The following is a 19,603-nucleotide window of genomic DNA, read 5'->3' as shown; positions in this document are numbered from 1 at the left end:
GCAGTTTTCATTTGATCTTCATCAAATTTGGTCAGAAGTTGTATCTAGACAATATCTGGGTCAAGTTCGAATATGGGTCATGCCAGGTCAAAAACTAGGTCACAGGGTCATTTAGTGCATTTCAAGCATTTAGCATGGTGTCCGCCCTCTAATTGAAGTAGTTTTCATCCGATCTTCACCAAATTTGGTCAGAAGTTGTGTCTAGACAATATCTACATGTAGGTCAAGTTCAAATATGGATCATGCCAGGTTAAAAACTAGGTCACGAGGTCAGTTAGTGCATTTTAAGCATTTCACATGGTGTCCGCTCTCTAATTGAAGTGGTTTTAATCAGATCTTCACCAACTTTGGTCAGAGGTTGTGTTTAGATGATATGTAGGTCAAGTTCAAATATGGATCATGGTAAAGTTATCAAGTTGTCCAATGCCTTAAGACGGGCGTATCTTGGGACAGTTTGGCACTCTTGTTGCTTTTAAGTTCCTCGATTTGTTTGTTCTTTTCTAAGACGTCATTTTGAAAATTTTCAAGGTCACGTTTTTGTTCAAAAACGCTTCCTTCTAGGATTTCGAGTCTGCGTAGAACAGTTCCAAGAAGTTTCTCCTTTATTTGCTCCACAATTTCCTGAACAATTTCTCTAATGAAGGAACAAACTTTTTTTCTTAGAACTTTGGACAGTTTGTTATTTATTTCCAGTTTGTCTGTTTTTCTGTTTGTTACTATTAAGGGGAGTGTTTTTAGCAAAAGTTTCTTCATTTTCAAAAACCGTACTGTCAAGTAGATTTGCTTCTGCATTTGTTGTTTTGCTTGCAGTATATGAGTGCTGACGTTTTTTTTCATTTTGTTTAAAATGCTCATACGGAGCGATTGCAATAAGCCGCTAAAACACGTATTATGCCTCTTTAATAAATCGCTATAGCGAGGCATTCAAGCGTGACGATTCGATCCACTACGTCAAGCATGACGAGTGACCAATTATGGTAATCGCTTTGTAATACACCTGTAAATCACATGTTACGCTATTTCCCGCCCATACCTCTTACTGTTTAAAAACCGTAAATATCATTACATTGTCAAAAACTGTACGATTGATGCATACGACGTAGAGTCCTATATATTCGGAACCGGAAGTACGCCTGTTTATTGCTATGCTTATAAAGAAGCTTTTTGTTTCGAAGATATTGCGATAATATTGTACATTTGCCATGAGTTGTAAAGTCTGTTGGTAACATTAAACCGCCTCTGAATAGTAGAATGCCCTACTGTTTACAAAGCTAAACGGATCAAATACAGAGCAAAGGCTGGAATTGACTCTGTTAATGTTGTTTGATGTAAATAAAGCAGAGCGACCCTTTATTGAGCTTAAATGTCCCAATGAGACAATCTCGAGAGAGTTAAAAATAAAAATAAAAATTTATTAAAAGTTTAAACTAATATTTGAACAAGAAACATTATTGCCGATTCATATCATAATAACAAATCGACAAAGCATTAACTAACAGCCTTTGAAATTCTAAATCAGTAATCTTTGTAACGGTTAGAAGCTCAGTAGTCTGAAATTCATATAAGCACTGTCAACTATCGGATTGTTCGTATATAATGTATTTTAGACTCATATATTTATTATTTGAGCCCTTTTCTGAACGGCAATTTCCGCTAAATAAACATTGGCGTATACAAGTTTTCCTTTAGACGATATATACCATAAAATCGGACATTGTCATCCCCGATTGGCTACTTTTAATAGGATTAAAATGTTTAATTTCATGACAAAATTTCATGTTGTGAGAGCTTGTATTTTTAGAATGTTGCTATGAACTCATCATTTGATCTTCATCAAATTTGGTCAGAAGTTGTATCTAGACAATATCTGGGTCAAGTTCGAATATGGGTCATGCCAGGTCAAAAACTAGGTCACAGGGTCATTTAGTGCATTTCAAGGATTAAGCATGGTGTCCGCTCTTTAATTGAAGTAGTTTTTATCCGATCTTCACCAAATTTTGTCAGAAGTTGTGTCTAAATGATATATAGGTCAAGTTAAAATATGGGTCATGCTAGGTCAAAAACTAGGTCATGAGGTCACTTAGTGCATTTCAAGCATTTAGCATAGTGTCTGCTCTCTAATTGAAGTAGTTTTCATCCGATCTTCACCAAATGGTTAGAAGTTGTATCCAGATGATGTCCAAACCTTCAAACGGGTGTATCTTGTGACAGATTGGCACTCTTGTTAAAAAAGTTTTTTTGTGTGTGGAAAATTCAAGCTTCCTACCTATCTTGACAAATCTATAATAATATCAAAATAAAAACGGACATGCCATGGACAAAATTTCAGCGTGAACATTAAAAAGGACAATAATTGTGCAATTATGAAAGCATATGGTTCTGATGCTTTTCACTTCCCCCTCATTGTGATCTACCTACGAATTAAGTTCAGAGCTGGTACCTTGTATAATTTTTAAGACATGCTGAGGATTAAACATAGAAAGGGAAATATCGTTAAAAATATGGAAGCACAATATAATTTGCATAATATGTTCCCGAAGAAATTTAAATACAAAAATAAATGAAGATCAAGATGTTAAAGAACGTCTTAGAAGAAAAAGCGGCATTACTTCAGTTATTTTGTTGGATGACACCTGTGGGCAAGATTTTCCTATAGACCTATTGTCAAACAGACGTACAGGCACCATGGTGATTCTAGTATACCCTCTTTTTCATTGTATTTGAGGGGATAATTAGCGATGATTATGCTGACAATAGCTAGGCCAAAATTTAATCTGGATCAAATGTGTCCCAAAACTGGGTCTGCCTGTCAAATTTCCACAATTTGCTTTCCTCAAGCTCAGCTTTGGGACAATCAAGGCCCTTCCATCATCATTTTGCACTAGAAGAACTTTATTATATATAAACATTTAATTTCTAAGCAAATCATTATGAAAACTTTTGATAAAATGAAACAGAACAATGTATGTGTACATATTTAATTTAAGATTAAATTATGGGGAACAAATTCTATTAAAAAAAAACAGTAAGCCAGTCAATTGTCTCTCCTGCCCAAGAGGCTGTCTAAGCAAAATTCAATAGGTCCCATGTAAATCATTTATAGATCAAATTGAGAGATGATATTCAGGTCCACAAATAACATGTTTATAGGATGAAAGGCAAATAACATTCCTATGAAACAGTTTTGTTGTTTGACTGGTTTTAGCAGTAATTTTTCTGCAAAAATAACCATAATAATCTGAATTAATGTGAATAAGTAATTCAAACATCATAAGAAATTTGGGTTGTTGTTAAGGTTTTTTATTTGATCACCAGTATAATAATCATCATTATCATCACCATGGTAATCAGTTTTAACATTACACTATTAGCTATCTCTTTTAGAGCTGTAACCATCTTCAGAAAAAGCAACATGAACTTTTGTTCAAAGGCAGCATTTAACCCAAATGAGGAGCTTAAGTAACACATCCTTTTTTCAACATAACAGATTTATGTTCCAACTCAGTTGAGATTTAATTAGAACAATAATTTTGAGCTTGTTTCATGAAGATTGGGACAAAAAATGTGACTGTTAATAAATATTCCATATAACCATATAATGAAAACTTCCCTGCTCCCTGGTGGCTGAGTGTTTCAACAAACCAAACCCATTTTAACTCTCAGCTCAGATATCTTGAGAATCAATGTTGTGACCAAGTCTCGTAAAGATTGTTATAATAATTTTACTTCTAGAGTGTGAACAAGGTTTGACTACAGCCATATAAGCAAAACTGTCACACTTCCCTGGCCCCCATGTTCTTCATTTGACTGAAACCATTTTTAGCTAAGCTGAGATATTAGAACAATTGTTCTGACCGAGTTTCAATAAATGTGGTCTCGAGTGTAAACAAGGTAAATTATGATGATATACAATACACTAGAAGCAACAAAACAAAGTTCATCATAAGCACAATGTGCTCAGTTGACCTAAAATCACAGCAGTATTCTTTTTATCAAGTATACATGAGAAAAGCTCAGCAAAGCAGTCAAAAAAAGTCCAGAGGATGTCATTGCATGAGCCAGGCTTGTCCGGAGGGTAACTTTGGCATTTATTGTGCTATTTTTAAATGAAACACCACACATATTTACCATCAACAGACCCCATGTCATGTGTAACATAAGTCTCCTAACCAAAAGGCCAAAGGACACTGAGGTCAAAGATCAACTTTGGCAAATGAATAGCTTGTCCTGACCAAATGTAATGGGAAAATAAAAATTCAAACAATTGAAGCCAATGCACTTTTTGATCAACAGTCCAAGTACACAGCCTGTTGATGACTGTTAATTTTTTTAAATGAATTGAAACATGGCACATGTTAACACAGTTTTATTTATGATCTGCAATCTACAGTTCACAACAACCCTGCAACGTACATGCTCCTTGAAAACACACAGTTGTTGTTGAGATTCAGATTTCCAGCATTTCTTCTGCAGCTACCAATGATTCATTTGTGTATTTACCTGCAAAAAGATATGCTAGGAATTAAGCCATTACCACTTAGATACGTATTTAACCCGTTACCACTTAGATACATATTTTTACGCATTTGTAATCTCATAGAAAGTTCAATTTTATTTAAGACCTTTCTTACTAGATACAATATATAAAGGCTTCAATTCCGACCCTTAGATACTGATGAGCAGCAAACAGCATAAAACCTGAAAAGACTGTGAGTTACTCACATGCTGTTCTTGTTTAATGCTGTTTGCACATAGCCATTTTTTAAATGCTTTTAAGTGGGAAAGGGTTAAACCTGGTTCTATTTGTACAACTGAGCGCAAATGAGAATTTGAACTATTCCGACAGAAGAATGGTTTCAAGGCAAGGAGGTAAAAAATAAACATACTGCAAAATTATATTTACTCTTAAGAGATTAATTTTGTTTAATTTCCTGGGTTTACCAATCCATGAATTTAATACAATCATATCTAAAATTGATCAACTCACATTTTTCAATTTTACCCCAAGGTAGAAATCCACAAATTTTTGTGTCTATAAAAAGTCATTTATAAAACAAACACACAATTTTATGCCAACAAATAATAATGATTTAACTGTACTTTAATGGACTCAAATTCATCAAAAAAAATAAAATGGAGTTAAAATGAACAGCTAAATGATAAATACTACTAAGAGATAAGGTTTGAAATTGTGAAATAATTTGACTCTTTTGACAAGAATGACCTGACAATTTCTATTATATTTATGTAACCCAGCTAGAAAATCCCCGACCATACTGGGGATCGAACCCGGGACCTCCCGGTTCTAAATCAGGCAGACACTCTACCGCGTCGCTATAAAAGCTAGCTCATATAGCAAGGCAGTATAAGTTCTCCTTATACCGAACCCTGCTACATTTATAATTAATTTTTCAGAGAAATTTGACTAACAGGGATTTTTCTTTCTTCAAACCTTATAAATGTTTGTGTCTTCACAAGGTAAACAAAGTCTCATACTTTCTCAATCAGCACAACTCTGGGAAAACCAGGCTGAATGGATGTGCTATAATGTCGTACCAGACTAGCCTGTGCACAGTGCCCTAGCACAGGCTAATCAGGGACAACACTTTCATCCTATATGGAGTATTCATATATAATAATTCCCTTCTTAGCGCAATTCCACAAATCCAATTTATGCAGACAGAATTTTATCCCATCATCAGACGTGCATTGTCGAAATAAACCACTATGGAATAAACTTTCCTCTATTTCAGCAGTGCTGAAATATAGCTGTCACGCGCGGCGAAAAATGGTCATATTACTCGGAATCAACTATAAAGTAATCATTTTGAGTAAAATCGAATCAGATTCAACAAAACAAACAATTTGATACCACGATGTAATATATTTTTAACACAATGCAACTCAAAAAGCAAAAAAACATTATTCACAAATATTAAGTGCGCGTACTCGTGACATCATTATTAACAGGTCATACGACACAATGCATGTTCTTTCACGCTAAAGCTGCAGTTGTTTAGTGTTTTTTTTCATTATTTCTTAAAAATCGGGGACGTAGAGGTATGATAAACAGAAAAATAGGTTAGTTACTGATCTTTTTGTAATGTATTAGGCTCGGCACGATTAAAATAATGAAACAATGTTTGCTTAACATAACTTTGGGATTTTCCGTGTAGTTCGATTTTCCTATTCTTTTTTTAAAGAAATCATTTACGACTAAGAAAATTGATGGGATAAATCGAATACTAGGTCGGTGCCTAATAAAGCAAAGTTTATCGCCAAGGCTCGTGGTTCAGATTTTCTAAGCCTCGCAAAATAAACTTTGCTTTATTCGGCACCGTCCTAGTATTCTCTATGTCCATGATTAGCCTGTGCAGACTAAACAGGCTAATCTGGGAAATACTTAAAGCACATGCATTATGCCCAGTTTATCAAAAACAAGGCCTAAATATTTGCTGATTTAACTCACTATTAGCTGGCAGGCTCTGTGCAGGACCCACTATGCAGTCCTTGAGGTCAGACTTCTCTCCCACGCTAGCATCACTACTGATGATGCAACCCTGGATATTGCACCTGTACAGTACATACAACATATAATCAAGGCATCACTACTGATGATGCAATCCTGGATATGGCACCTGTACAGTACATACAACATATCATCAAGGCATCACTGCTGATGATGCAATCCTGGATATTGCACCTGTACAGTACATACAACATATAATCAAGGCATCACTACTGATGATGCAATCCTGGACATTGCACCTGTACAGTACATACAACATATAATCAAGGCATCACTGCTGATGATGCAACCCTGGATATTGCACCTGTACAGTACATACAACATATCATCAAGGCATCACTGCTGATGATGCAACCCTGGATATGGCACCTGTACAGTACATACAACATATAATCAAGGCATCACTACTGATGATGCAACCCTGGATATGGCACCTGTACAGTACATACAACATATAATCAAGGCATCACTACTGATGATGCAATCCTGGACATTGCACCTGTACAGTACATACAACATATAATCAAGGCATCACTGCTGATGATGCAACCCTGGATATTGCACCTGTACAGTACATACAACATATCATCAAGGCATCACTGCTGATGATGCAACCCTGGATATTGCACCTGTACAGTACAAACACACCCAAAACATATAACCAGGACCAGTCCAGGGCTCGACATTAACTTTTGAAGCCACTTGTCCAGTCGGACAAGTAGACCATAATTTCACTTGCCCTGACCAAAAAGCAACTTGTCCTGACCATTATATCTTATTCTGCTCAGTACTTTGCAAAATAATGAAATAATACAAAATGCTCAAATCATAAAGACTTGAATCGTTCAAAATACATGTAAACATAATTGTAGGCAATTTCAATACAAACAGAACTGAACTAGAATAACAGGAAAACTCAAGATTATTGATTTTTAAACATTATACAAAGCCATAATGACTGACAAAAACTTGTGTGTTGCTTTCATAAAACAGAAAATATTAAAAGTGATGTATACGTACAGTACTTAATTGATATTTAAAAAAAACAAAATCGTTCTATACAAAGAGATGACGTCACTACGTTAATTGTCTGTAAGATCGGTGTGAACCGGTGTCGTAAAATGCATATTCTGTACACGGGAGAATATTCTTGTTATCTTGGCAAAGAAAAAAAATTGTTAAGGGTTGCTTCCCTTGTGAACAGTACAGTGTAGTACATGTATCACGTGGAACTATCGGAATATCTCGGACTTCGACGATTAAATGTATACGACATATACTCGGAAAATTTGAGTGATATCTCCACAGAAGTAATGGCTTCAAAGGCATTTTTCAAAGTTATACAATTATAATGACCACTTGTCCCGTCGGACTAGCAAATTCTTTATTTACTTGTCCGGACTAACAATTTTGTTGTCCCGGACAGTCGGACTACCTTTAATGTCGAGCCCTGCCAGTCTTAAAGCTTTATTTATTTTTTCATTACTTAATTTTTGTTTTAATACATTCAGCAAAATGTTCAGAACTTCGCGTTTTGAAAATAAACTAGAACTTTGTCACAAACCTGACTAATACTAATACTAAACTTCTTGGTCAGCTATGTTCAAGGGCAAATAGCTGAGGAATCTGTGAATCACAGGAAGTGAACATTTTTGCAAAACTACAATTTGTGATGAAAATTTTGAAGTTTCAATTAAATCGTTTGACAAATGTGGAAGAATTAAGGAGGCAGTCTACAGTTTTGTAGCCATATTTGCGCATTGGCCCCGGCAATTTCCTGAATATAAGGTGTATGGTCTAAACAGAATTGTTTTTTGACTCCAGGAGCTTAAATGTAAGTATAAATGGTCAATATTCTAGTAATTTCACATGTTTTCACTTTTCAGTAATTTGAAACTAAGTTACCAGACTTTTAGTCAACAACAAAAACATGCTCAGTGAGATGTAAAAAAATGTACTTTCTGCTTAAAGCAGCCGGCATTGGACAGATTTCAACGGTGGGTTTAAATAAGTTAGCAGTGCACAAAAGTTCAATGGTAATGACCCATTTTGTTTGGCTCAGTTTGAAAGCATTTGCTGTAATAGTGCAAAGCATGTTGTCCACTGTGCGCGTATTCTTACCCGGAAAGATTAATGTGATTGCCGGGTTTATCTGAAAATGGGTTTTTTACGGGCAAGTTCCGAGACCTCCGAAAAGGTCTATTTTGTCCCAGATATCAGTTTAAAGTGCATTTTTCTGCATTGTTTTGTGCTTTATTTGCAAGCTGTTGATGAGCTGCACTGAATATTGTCTGAATCTATTTTCAGGTTGTGACTGAAGGCCATGTTTTGAGGGTATTTTGCAGACCAGTGGTTGTCGGCCTGGGGATTTTCAAGAAAAACTGTAGACTGCCCCCTTCAGGTTTAATCCCAAATTTCACACCCAACACCCCATAGTCAAAGGTGACATTTTTTGATAAAATAGAGTCATCAACACCTGAAAACAGCTTTCCCATTCAATTCTGACCAATTTGAGCAGAGATATTAACATTTCAGTAGGGGGAGGTAAGCCTGATTTTTGAAGAAAACCCTATTTTGCACAGTACCCACATCTGCTTTAGAGCTGCAGTCTTTGTTTCTTTGTGCGATATGCTTAGTTGTTTATGCAAGAAAGACTAAGCTGACTTATTTCAACTATATGTACAACATTTAGTGCCTTTCAAACCATTTAAACCCCTAAATGTGCATAAACTTTGATGAAAAGTGAGTAAAAAACACTCAATTTAAGGGAAAATCATCAAAATTCATTTTATTTTTTAACTTTGACCAGTGTAGTGAGCAATATTTGACTCCGGAGGTAAGCTGACACTCATTATGAGTCATTGTTGGCACTATGATTATATCTACATTTCATATCTGTGCAAATTGAGTGATTTTTAGACTTGGGTAGAATACCGAAAGAATGACCAAAAAGTTGCGTGAAAATGCCGCCGTTGATATGGTCACTAAAAATAGTCTCAAATTGAACATTGCAGTTATTTTACAAAGAAAACCACCCAGTTTCATCCAGAATTGACTGAAGAGTACAAATAATTCAAATTTAGATGGGTTTAAAACTTTGGACTGCTATCTTAAGGAGGCAGTCCACAGTTTTGTAGCCATATTTGCGCATGGCCCTGGTCAATTTCCTGAATATAAGGTGTATGGTCTTAACTGATTTTTTTTTTGACTCCAGGAGCTTAAATGTAAGTATAAATGGTCAATATTCTAGAAATTTCAAATGTTTTCAGTAATTCGAAACTGAGTTACAAGACTTTTAGTCAACAACAACAACATGCTCAGTGAGATGTAAACAAATGTTCTTCCTGCTTAAAGCAGCAGGCATTTGACAGATTTCAACGGTGGGTTTAAATAAGTTAACAGTGAACAAAAGTTCAATGGTAATGACTAGGGCTGTAACGAATACACTAGGTAACGAATATGATACGTATCACGAAGACAGGGTGGCGAATACCAATATTTATTCATGAATATGAATTTCAATGAACAAAAGTAATACTGACAACTTGACATGACATTATATAGTATGAAACTATGGGTATTTGTCAATTTGATTAATTGAGTATCATTGCATACTGAAAATACGATATATAACACTTTGAAATAACAAGACACTGACTAGAACTGCTTAAACTTTGATCACAGTGCCAGACAAACGACGTGTATTTGGCAGGCATGTCAACGATATCAATAGCATTCCCTTTGCTACTATGCTCCATGTTTGTTGATAAGTTGCACGATAATTGGCGTAAAGATAAACAAAAAAGAAATTTCATCTGCCAATCTTTTGTGTGTATGTTTGAGCATCAAAGCACTTGTATTTGTTTAAATAAACATTAAACAATCATCAAAAGATTTTTCAATTCCATGTAGTAAATATTCAACCGGTGCCGGCCATTATTGTTGATAATCTCACTGTGTAACATAGTGGGTGGGGTAAACATGATGAAAAACGCTGGAATTAGGAGAAGAACATTTAAATCTAGGGGTTTATTGTATGAACCTTCATTTGAAAGGTAAGATAAGATGATTAAACTTTCAAACTCAAAACCACGCTGTTTGTATTCGCCAAATATTCGGTTCGGGAGGTGGCGAATAACGAATACGATTCGTCCACAGCCGTTTTCAAGTAATTCGAATATTCGAATGTATTGTTACAGCCCTAGTAATGACCCATTTTGTTTGGCTCAGTTTGAAAGCATTTGCTGTGATAGTGCAAAGCATGTTGTCCACTGTGTGCGTATTCTTACCCAGAAAGATAAAAGTGATTGCTGGGTTTATCTGAAAATGGGTTTTTTACAGGCAAGTTCCGAGACCTCCCAGATATCAGTTAAAAGTGCATTTTCTGCATTGTTTTGTGCTTTATTTGCAAGCTGTTGATGAGCTGCACTGAATATTGTCTGAATCTATTTTCAGGTTGTGACTGAAGGCCTTGTTTTGAGGGTGTTTTGCAGACCAGTGGTTGTCGGCCTGGGGATTTTCAAGAAAAACTGTAGACTGGCCCCGAAGTTCACTCTTCAAACTTTTAATATTTTAATGGTCCATAGCAAGTTATCATTTAACTGGCTGGTAAATTCGAATGTGAGCTGCGTTTAGTTTTGATATTACCACCACTTGCGGCCAATAATCATTTACGCAAAGAATACATTGAAAATTTAACCTGATATGAAGAATCGATAAAACAGTGTAGAACCACATCAGCTTACCCGTCTGCTATGCGCACGTGGTCCTGCAGCACAGAGTTACTGATCTTGACCTTCTCTCCGATGACGCAGTGTTGACCAATCACTGACCGCTTGATGGACACTTTTTCTGCAATGGTAGAACTGTTCCCCACCAGGCAGTCACTTCCAATCTGGAAAACAAGTAATCCAGCTGATTACAGACTTACAACAAGAAATCCAGCTGATTACAGACTTACAACAATAAATCCAGCTGATTACAAACTAACAACAAGAAATCCAACTGATTACAGACTTACGACAAGAAATCCAGCTGATTACAGACTTACGACAAGAAATCCAGCTGATTACAGATTAACGACAAGAAATCCAGCTGATTACAGACTTACAACAAGAAATCCAGCTGATTACAGACTTACAAGAAATCCAGCTGATTACAGACTTATGACAAGAAATCCAGCTGATTACAGACTTACAAGAAATCCAGCTGATTACAGACTTATGACCAGAAATCCAGCTGATTACAGACTTACGATAAGAAATCCAGCTGATTACAAACTTACAACAAGAAATCCAGCTGATTACAGACTTATGACAAGAAATCCAGCTGATTACATACTTACGACAAGAAATCCAGCTGATTACAGACTTACAACAAGAAATCCAGCTGATTACAGACTTATGACAAGAAATCCATCTGATTACAGACTTACAACAAGAAATACAGCTGATTACAGACTTATAACAAGAAATACAGCTGATTACAGACGTACAACAAGAAATACAGCTGATTACAGACTTACAGCAAGAAATACAGCTGATTACAGACTTACAACATGAAATCTAGCTGATTACAGACTTATGACAAGAAATCCAGCTGATTACAGACTTTTGACAAGAAATCCAGCTGATTACAGACTTACAACACAAGATCTGTACAGGGTCTGTACAGCTGATAACAGACTTACGACACAAGATCTATACAGGGCCTGTATTCACCTACCAATTTTTGGACTTGAATCTAAAACTTAAGAATATTCTAAAAGCTGTAATTTACAAAACCTACTTGAAAGCTTAATCTAGCATGGAAGCTAACAAATATGATTATTTTATTCTTTGTTTAGAACAACATGTTAATCCTTTCAGCGCTGGACTGAATTTTAAAGGCCTTTGCAAACAATTTGGATCCAGATGAGATGCCACAGAACATGGCATCTCATCAGGATCCAAACTGTTCGCTATTCTGATAGTATTCTTTGAAAAAAAAATCAAAGAAAATGCTAATTTCAGAAATTAATCAGACAACATTTTAGCAGACAACAAATTTCCCAGCATGCAAAAGGTTAATGGTCTAAAATGGGTTGGTGAATATGGACCCAGGGTGACTTCAGGAAACACTTATTTGTGAGTAGGAAATGGCTCATTTGCCAAAGTTCCATTATTGTTATATGCCTGTCATTAAACACTTTGCTCAGCATGACTTTTTAAAAGCATTTTCATACACATGTTCAATATGTAGCTGCTCCAAGTCTTAAAGGCAGATATAACACAACTTGCCCATCAATGATAAAACAATATAAACAAGAGCTGTTATAAAAACAATTTTAGTTTATGTAATAGTAAATTATGCTTATGGAAACTATAAGTCATATGCTGTGTAGAGTGAATTTGGTTGAAGATTGCACTAGAACTGTTGATCATAGACAGATAAAACAGAGATTCTAATGACTGTACACTAAATGTATATAGGTTTCTGTACTCTATAGATAATATTGTACTCTATAGAGGTCACTCTACTCTTTAGTAGTTACCATTCTCTATAGATTTTAGTGTACTCTACATGGGTTTTCGTATTTTATAGTGATTACTGTAATCTACATAACCTACTGTACTCTATATATGTTATATATGTTACAGCACACTATAGATGTTACCGTACACTACAGAGGTAACGATAAATTATGTTACCATATTCTTTACAGGATACTGTACTCTATAGAGTATAGATCTTACCAAACTATATAGATGTTACAGCATTCTATACATATTATCATACTCTATAGAGGTAACCATACTCAACATATGTTACCATACAGTTTACTCTTTACAGGATACTGTAATCTATCAGAGCTCCAGATAAGGTTTTGTGAAATTCTTAAGTTACTACCAGATTTTCAAAAGAATTCTTAACTCTGAAATTTTATTCTTAATGTTACTACTAAGTTTTGGAAAATAATTCTTATTTTTTATAAATGACCTAAAAATAAATAATAATGGTTATTTTCATGCAAAAAAAATCAAAATAAACATACTAGCAACTTTATTTATACGAGTTCAACAGTGTCTTTTCAGTATTATACAATTTTATTTTTCAAATACCTTCATATGACCAAACTGTGCTAAGATTGCATGCCTTAGATGAATTTTTACATATTTCACAATTAAAACGGGCCTCCCCTTCAATCTTTTCAACGATTAGCCACGGGACTTGTCCCTTCTACTCGTTCAATGTTTTGTTTTTCGTTTAAGTTTGGACCCGTCGTGTCGCGTTTTTGTTTAGCTTTTCCGACTGTGTCGGCAACTGAACATACAACATCGTATAAGATCTTTTCTATAATGTCTTTCTAAACATTTAACTTCGGCTCACTTTGCGTACAATATGTTAAAAGCGTGTTTTTGGACGCTTTGCAGTTTTTTAGGACGCTCTCTGGGCGCCGCCATTGTTTTTTGACAGATAGACTGTATACGCCGCTTTTATTGGAAAAAATGCGCTTTGTTAAACAAACCCGATAACCATTCTATATAAGCACCGCAAAGATCTTTAATACGCGAAAAAAAACTCAATAAAAATCGATACGAACCGATGTAAAAATAATATTCGTAACTTTATTTTGTAATTCTTAATGGTACGACAAGATTTTAAAATAAATGCGTAACGGACATGAAAATAATTCGTAATTACGAAAATACGACTCTTATCTGGAGCTCTGTCTACAGAGTATAGATCTTACCAAACTGTATAGATGTTACCATACCCTATAGAGATAACAGTGCTCTATAGAGATTACTTTATTTTCAAAATTTTACCGCACTGAATAGAGGTTACCGTATTCTATAGAGATTACTGTACTCTATAGATGTTTATTGTTACCGCACACTATAGAGGTTACCGTATTCTATGGAGGTTAACACTAGAGAGTTTCAATCATCAAACTTGACTTAGCTAATAATAATAGAATACTTTCCTTAAAGTAGCATGAGTAATTAAAAATGGTATTTTTATAAACACATCTCACCTGAGGCTTTCCTTTAAGTACCGCAGTGGGTTCAATATTCTGAGCATCTTTCTGTAGGCTCGACAGGTATCGGTGAATCTGAAAAAACAGATTGGGTGATTTGAAATGTAATGAAGCCTTGGATGTATATTGTTAGCTCAACTGACTACAACGTGCTCATGGTGAGTTTTTGTGATCGCCCTTTTTTAGTCCATCGTTCATCATGCATTTTATTTGAATACTCCAGAGGCAACATATATTGCCCAATCTTTATGAAACCTGGTCGGACATTTGTCAAAATAATACTTTGGCAGAGTTCAAAACTTGATCACTGTGGACAGAAGTCACAAACAAATTTGTCCAATCTTTATGAAGCTTGCACAGAACATTTATTCTTATGATATCTAAGCCTGATATCAAAAATGGTTACTGTCAGTGACAGTTGAAAAACATTGCTGCCAGGGGGCCAGGCAGTTTTCTTTACAGTGAAACCTTGTGAACACTCTAGGAGTCACATTTTTATTCCAACTGAGCATAATGCATGTGTGTAAAGTGTCGTCCCAGATTAGCCTGTGCAATCCTCACAGGCTAATCAGGGACGACACTTTTCGCTTTTATGACATTTTTCGTTTAAATGAAGACTCTACTTAGCAAAAATCAAATTTAGGCGGAAAGTGTCGTCCCTGATTAGAATGAGCGGACAAGCACAGGCTAATCTGGGACGACACTTTACGCACATGCATTATGCCCAGTTTTCTCAGAACGCGACTCAATTGTTTGACTAATGACAAAGTTACAGCCCATATAAGCTGTTTTATGGCCGAATCTGACCTATTACCATTTTAAATGGCCTTGACCTTTAAAGCCACCTTGACCTCTGAGGAAGGGAAGGGTTTTACAGGTTGAAATGCTATATCATTCTGGGGATCATTAGTGGTTAGTTAATTTAAAGAGCATAATGAATGACAGTTTTACAGAGCTGATAAGCTTTTTTATGGCCAAATTTTACCTTTGAGCTCTAAACTTGACCTTTAAAGTAGGTAGATTAGTGCTACATATGACGTGTCCTCTTATAATGTTAGACATTGGTGTTAAGTTATTTAAAATTTCATCAATATATAGCAAAGTTATGACTGAGACAATACATTTCTGAATGAAGGAGAGATGTACAGAACAGACAGGAAGTGTGCTTGCTATATGCAGTCTTGTTTGAAGATGGACAAAATAACAGGCTTGAAAACAAATCAGTTTTTTTTTTCCTGTTTTTGTGAAGGGGCCTTGGCCCCCCACCATTTTGTGAAAAAATGAGTCACGAACTGTTCAAAATTGTGAAAATGTGAGTCGCAAACTTTCTAAAATTGTGAAAATTTGAGTCGTGAACTTTTTGAAAGTTTGAAAATTTGAGTTGCGAACTTCTTCAATTTTGAAAATTTGAGTCGCAAATTTCCCAAAATTGTGAAAAACAGCCATTATCACAGACGGAAAAAAAGCCTTGCAAATAGACAACTTTTCACTGTTTTAAAACATGATTATTAAAACCACACTTCACCTAGTACCTGTTTGTTTGTTTCACAGTATGAGGCAACAGTATTAGTTCGAACACATAATCCTCCTGTAACTATGTGTGCATAGCAACGTATATGGTCCCCATGGAAACAGTCTTCCATATCCCCGGTGTGGTCAATCCATGTTGTCTTGTCCAGAATGTCTGTCATGCTCGACACCGGGATGTGGCTGAATATATCTGCAAATAGTATTGAACATGCATATATCTGCAAATAGCATTGAACATGTATATATCTGCAAATAGCATCGATCCTCGTTATGTAAAAACTGAGCTTAATACTTTTGCGTAGTGTTGTATGCACAGGCTTATCAGGTAAGACACTTTCCGCTTTTATGATATTTTTTGTTTAAACCCAGTCTCTTCATAGCCAAACACCAGTTTAGTTTGAAAGTGTTGTCCCTGATTACCTTGTGCAGACTGCTAATGCCTAAACCCCATTTTACCAGATCAAAGTTCATATTCTTTTCTTGTCATCACATATAAACAAGCATTGTTCAAAGACAGAATGCTTAACTATTTTTCTTCTTTAACAGCATAATGTAAATTTTAAGTCAGTCATGAAATACCTTTTTGTCTGACAAATTTGAAAACATACCTCAAACATTTAGCAATTTACATCACTGCACAACATGAGCTAGCCTCATGTGCATTAACCCTTTTTCGCTTAGTGTCACATAATACATACAACTGTTATAAATCATATAGAAATTAGTAATATAGAATATGTTTATTATTGTGTAATTAAGTAGAAACTATTATCATTCAGACAAATATCAAATTATAGAATATGTTTATTATTGTGAAATTAAGTAGAAACTATTATCATAAAGACAAATATCAAATATTAAATAGTAATAAATCATATTCCACTTAGAAGCAAAGTGAAAATGGCTATGTGCAAAAAGCATAAAACCAGAACAGCCTGCGAGTAACTGGCAGTCTGTTCAGGTTTTATGCTGTTTGCTGCTCATCAGTATCTAAGGGTTGGAAATGAAGCCTTTAGAACTTGATCTAGTAAGAAAGGTCTTTATTTAAATTAAACTTTATACGGGACTAGAAATGCGTGAAAATACGTACCTAAGTGGTAAAGGGTTACATACAAATCTAAGTGGTAAAAGGTTAAATACGTATCTAAGTGGTAAAGGGTTAAATAATTTTCTAAGAGGTAAAGGGTTAACCATGTATCTAAGTGGTAAAAGGATTAAATAAGTATCTAAGAGGTAAAGGGTTAAATATGTATCTAAGTGGTAAAGGGTTAAATACATATCTAAGTGGTAAAGGGTTAAATACGTATCTAAGTGGTAAAGGGTTAAATATGTATCTAAGTATTAAAGGGTTAAATCCGTATCTAAGAGGTATAAGGTTAAATACATATCTAAGTGGTAAAGGGTTAAATACGTATATAAGTGGTAAAGGGTTAAATATGTATCTAAGTATTAAAGGGTTAAATCCGTATCTAAGAGGTATAAGGTTAAAAACATATCTAAGTGGTAAAGGGTTAAATACATATCTAAGTGGTAAAGGGTTAAATACATATCTAAGTGGTAAAGGGTTAATACGTATCTAAGTGGTAAAGGGTTCACTGGAATTTCCCAGAGCATAGCTCAAGTTCTTTTGAAACAGCGACAATTGACCTACCTGATTTATCTTTTTCTGATATCACCGATTCGTCAGCATTTGGTATCTCTGCTTTTCTTTGTTTGGAGAACTGTTTACGGACTAGATGTGGGATTAGTTCTCCTTTAATTGAAGAAATCTGCCTAAAAATAAAACCATTGTGAAGCTCAATTGATAAGAAAACTTACACCAATACAACTAGAACCACACAACACAATACATGTGAGGTAATTTGCTACAAAACATTTGAGCCGGGCTTTGGGAAAACAGGGCTTAATGCATGAATGTAAAGTGTTGTCCCAGACTAGCCTGTGCATTAATAAATCATGGTACTCTGTTTGTCATGCATTATGGTGAAATGGGGTGCTGGGCCTGTCCAGTCTGCAAAGGCTATTTAGGGATGACACGGCTTTTTGGAATTTTTAGTTTAAAGAGTCTCTTTAAAAAAATCCAGTCTACGTGGAAAGTGTCATCCCTGATTAGCCAATGCGTACTATATAGGCTAATCTGGGACAATACTTTACGCAAATACATTAAACCAACTTTTCCCTGAATGGGGCTTCAATAAAACAGAGATGACAATAAACACATGTTCAATACAATGAAGCCAGTTACCAATAAGTGGTAATCATTTATACACAAACTTAAGTAAATTTAGCATTACTAAGTACCAATTAATGTTGGTGAAAATATCAAATAATTTTTGTAAGCAGTGCAGCATTAAATAGTCAATTAAATGTTAACTTTGGAACATAGAGAGTGTTGAATTTTCACATAAATCAAAACTATGATTACTGAAAAAGTACCATTGCACCTACTGAATGTAATAAGTCATGTAACCGACATTTTTATACATTTTTACTTTTCTCCATTTTTGTGTTTATTTAGGTGATATACATCAACTGTTAAAATATTTAGTCAACCTTTTTTGGTAAAAATAATGTTTTTATCAAATTTTCGAATTTGACATAAAAAACGCATGTCATTTTCTGAATGTAGCGTAACTGACATTTTGTTTAATTTTCAGGAGAAGCAAAAATATGTTTTATTAAAATAATGAACATTTTTCCGTATTCAAATTGTCTGATTAGTATTATAATAACACTTGGAAAACGAAACAAAACTCCAAATTGATATGTCTTTTTTAAAACAATAAAAAATTAAGAAAGGAGCAGTTATCATAATTTCAACACTGAAATATTTTTAGCGCAAAAAATAACGCAAGTGCTCTTACTGTATTTTGGAAAATGTCTGAAAATATGCTTTCCTGAACAATTCACAAAATGTCAGTTACCCTAGTTATTACATTCAGTAGACGATTAAATATCCAGTGTTATTTCATAGGCAGCTGACTCTTTTGTGTCAATATTCAGTACTACCTTGGAGCCTTTTTTGAAGCAAAAACAAAAGATGTGTTTGTCAGAAACACAATGCCCCCTAATGCGCCGCTTTGATTATTTTTTTACCTTTGACCTTGAAGGATGACCTTGACATTTCGCCACTCAAAATGTGCAGCTCAATGAGATACACATGCATGCCAAATATCATATTGCTATGTTCAATATTTCAAAAGTTATCGCAAAACTTTAACCAAGGTAAAAGTTTTGGGACAGAATGACAGACAGACAGAAAGACAGACAGGCCAAAAACAATATGCCCCCGATCATTCGATCTGAGGGCATGAAAAAGAGTACAATAAACTAGTTATTTTCTTTTTTCACTTAATGATACAAACTGCCCATCTTGTTTAATGTTGTTTAATGTTGTGTCTTTATCATAAACAATCTCTAATATTTCTTTTTGTTGATATAAACACTTTATTTATATTGTGTTAGTTTATATAGTTTAGGTATACATACTAGAACACTTCAACAAAGAACTTAAAACAAGGGCT

At 34.9% G+C, this 19,603-nt stretch overlaps 1 protein-coding gene across 4 annotated transcripts in view; it reads right to left on the bottom strand.

The window, feature by feature from the left end:
- Window positions 1-19,603, bottom strand: part of LOC127851894 (translation initiation factor eIF-2B subunit gamma-like) — a 488,689-nt gene that overhangs the window by 447,450 nt on the left and 21,636 nt on the right. For 3 of the 4 annotated variants that reach the window (XM_052385845.1, XM_052385847.1, XM_052385846.1), the window contains exons 7-12: window positions 17,731-17,852; window positions 16,082-16,269; window positions 14,547-14,624; window positions 11,275-11,423; window positions 6,470-6,573; window positions 4,429-4,500 (exon numbers count right to left, since the gene is read on the bottom strand). In XM_052385845.1, coding sequence (XP_052241805.1) covers window positions 4,448-4,500; window positions 6,470-6,573; window positions 11,275-11,423; window positions 14,547-14,624; window positions 16,082-16,269; window positions 17,731-17,852 — 694 coding nt within the window. In that variant the 3' untranslated portion in view covers window positions 4,429-4,447. Of the gene's footprint in view, window positions 1-4,276; window positions 4,501-6,469; window positions 6,574-11,274; window positions 11,424-14,546; window positions 14,625-16,081; window positions 16,270-17,730; window positions 17,853-19,603 lie in introns of those variants that run through there. The other variant, XM_052385844.1, reaches the window with a different exon arrangement.

This window comes from Dreissena polymorpha, chromosome 11 (genome assembly GCF_020536995.1).
Source record: "Dreissena polymorpha isolate Duluth1 chromosome 11, UMN_Dpol_1.0, whole genome shotgun sequence".
Classification (NCBI taxonomy): Eukaryota; Metazoa; Mollusca; class Bivalvia; order Myida; family Dreissenidae; genus Dreissena; species Dreissena polymorpha.
The sequence above is the reverse complement of the archived record's forward strand: the minus strand, read 5'-3'. Positions and strand labels throughout refer to the sequence as shown.